The 5,201-nt window shown below is 37.8% G+C and overlaps 1 protein-coding gene across 1 annotated transcript; it reads right to left on the bottom strand.

Annotated features, from left to right (window-relative positions):
• Positions 1–346: 346 nt before the first annotated feature.
• On the bottom strand, positions 347–4,139 carry SNAI2 (snail family transcriptional repressor 2). Its single transcript, XM_020992591.2, has 3 exons — positions 3,810–4,139; positions 2,527–3,072; positions 347–1,518 (listed from the first exon to the last, which is right to left on the bottom strand). Exons 1-3 carry the CDS (start codon positions 3,886–3,888, stop codon positions 1,337–1,339), a joined length of 807 nt encoding a protein of 268 aa, XP_020848250.1. The 5' UTR covers positions 3,889–4,139; the 3' UTR covers positions 347–1,336.
• Between the last annotated feature and the right edge of the window lie 1,062 nt (positions 4,140–5,201).

Here is a 5,201-nt window from a genome sequence, read left to right as displayed (position 1 = left end):
GTCATTAAAGGTATTATATTTTATAATCTGACAAGTTTTGACAATCAGCAGAAGAAAAGAATCTTCTAATAATTTTTTTTTACCACAGGTAGATGGCAGCATACCTCTCGATTGATTACTCTTTTCTGAATTTGAAAGTGTTATTTGCACTTTAAATATAAATATTTGTGCATCTATAAGAATTATATTATTCACATCTATCACCTATAAGCCAACATGTCCTTTCCACTGATACTTTTAAGTGATCATGTTTACTAAATAAGCTAAACCATTATTTGCTTTGATATTCCCTCTTAATGACAAAGCAAATAAAGCCTCTGTAAGTAATTATAACAAACAATAGAACTTTTTCTCAAAAATGTTTATTGTAAAAAAGTGACTAAAAAATTGTAGAAACATTTGACTTCACACAGTCCTCAAGTTGCTTATAGATGTGACCATAGGCAACAGCTCACTTTCATACATATACCATTCAGTCATATAAAAATAAAAAAAAATTTACATTATGTTCACCAACAATTAACAAAAAAGGCACTTGGAGGGGGGTAATGCTGTAGATATTGCATTTTCTTTGTGCATTTTTAAAAGGAAAAAAAGTAAATAGTCAAACTTCCAAAAATCCCCTCTCTTGCACTTATTCCCGTTTAGTTTTTAGTTTTTTTTTTAATTTTAGAAAAAAGTAAAAACCTATTTTGTACTAAAACATGGGTCAAGCATGCACCAGGAATATTCAAAGCTAGTTTTTCTTTCCCCTAAGGCACATACTGTTTATTATAAAACATGAAATACATTAATACATTCTTTTGTATTTTTTCTTCTTTGAATTGTAAAGCATTGCAGATAATCAACAAAGGCCTTATTTCAACAACAGCAAACAGTAATATTGGGAATTTCAAAAAAGTAAACTTGGAATACTTTGTAAGGCACCTGAGATAGATGGTGTCGGGCAGATTCTCTTGCTCAAAGAAACTCTTTATTACAGGTAATACTGTTTATTTATTCTCTATTGAAATGATTTGGCAGGAATGTAAATCTTTGCACTCTTTTCCTAGCAAGAAAAGAGATCATGTGCTTTGGGCTTCATCTCTGAAGAAAGCTCATTTTGCTTCTTCCTTAGGTTCTAGTTGAAATGTTAGTAGGTGTACAGCAATTTTGAACTTCCCACGGAAGTGAGTAATCTGAAACCCTTATGGATTTTATGGTCTTCAACCTTAAAAAAATATACATCTCTAATTTGGTTGGAAAGCAGGAGAGAAAATGCCTTTGGACTTGTGTTTATCATTTGGAATAGGAGTGAAGAAATGCATTCAGTTCGAGTAAACAATGATTGCATCACTCAGTGTGCTACACAGCAGCCTGATTCCTCATGTTTGTGCAGGAGAGACATTCTGGAGAAAGTTTTGGAGCAGTTTTTGCATTGGTATTTCTTTACATCAGAATGGGTCTGGAGGTGAGCCCTCAGATTTGACCTGTCTGCAAATGCTCTGTTGCAATGAGGGCATGAAAAAGGCTTCTCCCCTGGAAAAAATAAAATAGACAAAAAGGAAGAAATATGTTAGTGATTTCCATAAGAAAAATGAATAGCTAGACAGCTCTGAAAGAATGACAGGCACTCTGAGCTCCAAAAATCAGAAATAGTTAACTTTGGTATTGCCAACCCTGATTCAAATTCACAAACTGACTTTTATTAGACACCTGCTACATATAATTTTTTTGAGTCTGCCACCTTAAGATAAAAGTGGATGCTGCCAGACAAACTGAAATACTACTTGTTGCTCCTGTACTTGAGGAAATATTCTCTTGTATCAGGGGACTTGTTTATTAAAGTTTTCTGATTCACAACAGGTGCAGCTAATGTTTTTGTTCAAGCTCTTCCAAACATTTGTCTTTTTTTCCCCCTTCCTACAACTGATCCTATCTTACTTATACAGCTACATTACAAGACCTCCCCTCTCCCTCCCCTTTGCAGGATATTGTGCCAGGAATAAGAAATGCAGTGGGGCAGGGGCTGGAGTGAAGGGAATGAGGGGTGGGAGCTGGCTTCTAGGAGTATTCTAGCTATCACAAGAACATGTTTAACTAGAGAAGGGAAAAAAAACCTATAGGTAACCTTTTCATCTATTTACTAAATCAGTTGATTAAGATAGCAACATTTGTACTCACTGATTACTAGTGGGGGTGGGGGTGAGAGGCAGGCACACAGAACACGCATTCTGGGACAACCTTTCCTGCTTTTTCTAACTGATCTTTGAGACCAAACTCCCAGCACATCGAGAGTCCTTTCCAAAGTCTAAATGTATGTTTGCAATCATCAGTGCAGAGGCTGTTAACGAGAACCTCAGCATTTTGTGCTGTAATGACTCTTTGAGGGCAGCCAGGAAACAGCTATAAATTAACGTCAGTCACATTTAAGAGCACTGATGTCATGTACCTAATGCAAACCCAAAGCTAACATAAAGCTTCATTCTATTATAAAGTAGCATTTGTGCCTTTTTTTTTTTAATTTTTAATTTTTCTTTTGCTTACCAGTGTGAGTTCTAATGTGTCCTTGAAGCAACCAGGGTCTTGAGAATGCCTTGCCACAGATTTTGCAGACACAAGGTAAAGTGTGGGTCCTGATGTGCATCTTCAGGGCGCCCAGGCTCACATACTCCTTGTCACAGTACTTACAGCTGAAAGATTTCCTAGACTGGGCATCGCAATGCAGCTGCTTATGCTTGGCCAGCCCAGAGAAAGTGGAATAGGTTTTGTTGCATAAACTACACTGAAACTTTTCTGCTTCGATGGCATGGGGGTCGGAGAGCTTGGACTGGATTCTTTCCTCTTCATCACTGATAGGACTTTCCGAGCCACTGTGGTCCTTGGATGAGGTGTCTGACGCAGGTGGGGGGCTCACTCGCCCCAAGGAGGAAGGATATCCAGAAAGAGGAGAGAGGTCATTGGGCAACGGCGAATGGAACGGAGCATTTGTAGTCCACACAGTAATGGGGTTGTAGGCTACTGAGCTGAGGATCTCTGGTTGTGGTATGACAGGCACTGGATAGCTTTCATAGAGATATGGGGAAATAATCACTGGCAAAAAAAGAAAAAGAAAAGAGGATTAAGATAAAGTAACTGGAAAATCCTACTAACAGGCTATAAAATAATTTCACAGTGTACAAGACAGATGCCCAGAGGAGACAACAGAGGCATTTGTAAAACGGATTTGGTTTAAAAAATATGACACTCACATGCATATTGTATTTGTGTATTGTACATTCAGTGGAAATACCCATGACAGCACCTGGAAGATTAGCACTCAGTGCAATACATAGATCAAGTTCTAAAAGCCTCATCATTACTTTCACCTTTTTAGCTGATGTCCAAATGCCTACAGCTGCCTGCATTTGTACATAGGGTGAGAGCATTCCATTGCCATTCTTTATGAGATACTGTTTTCTTTCAGACATGTGTATTCTATATTTCTATACAACACTTATTTATCATGCAACTTTATAAAAGGAAAAGAACCTCATTTCATTAAATCTGTTTTTAAGTAATTGCACATCAAACTTCAGGAAAAAAATGCTTTAGCAAAAAAAATAAACAGAAGAGATAAATCACAAAGTTCTTTTACAGAAGAAAAAGTGGTGGTACAAATTTCTAAATTAAGATTTTTCTCCAAGCAGTGAGAACAAAATGGAAATTACTTCAACATAGCAATTAAAAAGACAACCAAGCAAACAGCACAATTACTTAAATCTATCAAAAGCTATTTTGGTAAGAAAGGAGCAGATTTCTTTTTCTTTCTTTTTCTCTTTTGCTTTTACCTGTGTGTGTGTCCAGTTCACTATAATTTGGCTTCTTGGATGAATTGAAATGTTTCTTGACCAGGAAGGATCGTGGCATTTTGAAGTCAGGACTTTGGAGTTTTCCCAAAATGTCTTTTGCTTTAGAATAACGGTCCCCAGGTTCCGTGCAGGACTGCAAATCACTGTTCGCACGTTGGTCCCTCTAGCATTGTCTACTCTGCTGAATCCATGCAGTGAAGGAAACCTAGAGCAGGGCAGAGGCTCCTTGCAAAGTGCTGTAAATACCCACTATCAGGTGCAGGAGGGTAGGGCCACGGTTTCTGTTCGTCCAATCACTTCGGAAGCTGCTCGGGCTTTTTTACACACTGAGCCCGTTTGGCTGGGCGGGTTCTCCTCCCTTTTGGAAGAAGGGATCCAATCACTGCTTCGAGGTAAGGGTTTAGTTCAGGTTTCAACTCCTCCCCCCGGGACAGCTGTGAACAGAGTCTGTTGTCAGACTAAATTATTCGGGTTCAAAGTGGCTGTATGTTGTTCCTCGGAATTTCGGTTGAGTATTTTTTTTAAGTGTTTAAGTATTTTCAATAGAGGTAATTTTACTTATTTAACTCCACTCGTTATTATTCTTACTCACACAAAGCTAGATAAGTCATAGGCACTGCAGTTTCTTTCTGGAACAGGTCTGGCTTCCAGATGTTTGATAAAACAAATACAATGGAACAAAATGTTCATTAAGAAAAGGAAAGGGGGAGTACGATATGATAACGGGTCAGCTTGCAATGTTAATGAGAGTCTATGTTTGGAAGTGGCATCTTGAATGGTTTTTTACTTGTAGATTAACCAAATCATTAACTCTTGGCTTTTCAAAAGGAAAGGTAGGAGAGGGGAGACAAAAGCTTCTGTGAGTGAGGAGGGAAGCTCCTTCACAGTAGGGAGGTTCTTTTGGTCTGTAAAACTTGTTGGAAGCAGCATGCCATTCACATTCTGATTGCCATTGAATACATTTTATATCTTAATAGCTTCAGTAAAGCAAGAAGATCACATTTCCTTGTGGAAATGGAGTAATCATTTCACTCTATTAGCTGCTGTGGCTTGAAAGAAATGCTGTCTTGCTAGGAGAGATATGATTATCTAAGGAAATGGAAATCTGCACACTTACTAAGGAAAGATGTCCAGCTAATCCACAGAACAGGTAAACTGTGTCAGAAACAGCAGAAGACCCTCGCACATAGCCAAATGATAACAAATTTTAGTTTATCATGTGTCTTAATGCAAAACGGGAGATTTCTTTAGAGACATCTCAAAGATTAATCTCTTTTATTTGGTGTTATTTCCTTAAGGGTAAAGTAATATAAAATCCATCTTAGGATCAATTGATTTCATGGACTGCAACAGAAAAAGGACATTGTTACT

Source organism: Phascolarctos cinereus, unplaced genomic scaffold (genome assembly GCF_003287225.1).
Source record: "Phascolarctos cinereus isolate Bilbo 61053 unplaced genomic scaffold, phaCin_HiC Scaffold_4;HRSCAF=312, whole genome shotgun sequence".
NCBI lineage: Eukaryota > Metazoa > Chordata > Mammalia > Diprotodontia > Phascolarctidae > Phascolarctos > Phascolarctos cinereus.
The sequence above is the reverse complement of the archived record's forward strand: the minus strand, read 5'-3'. Positions and strand labels throughout refer to the sequence as shown.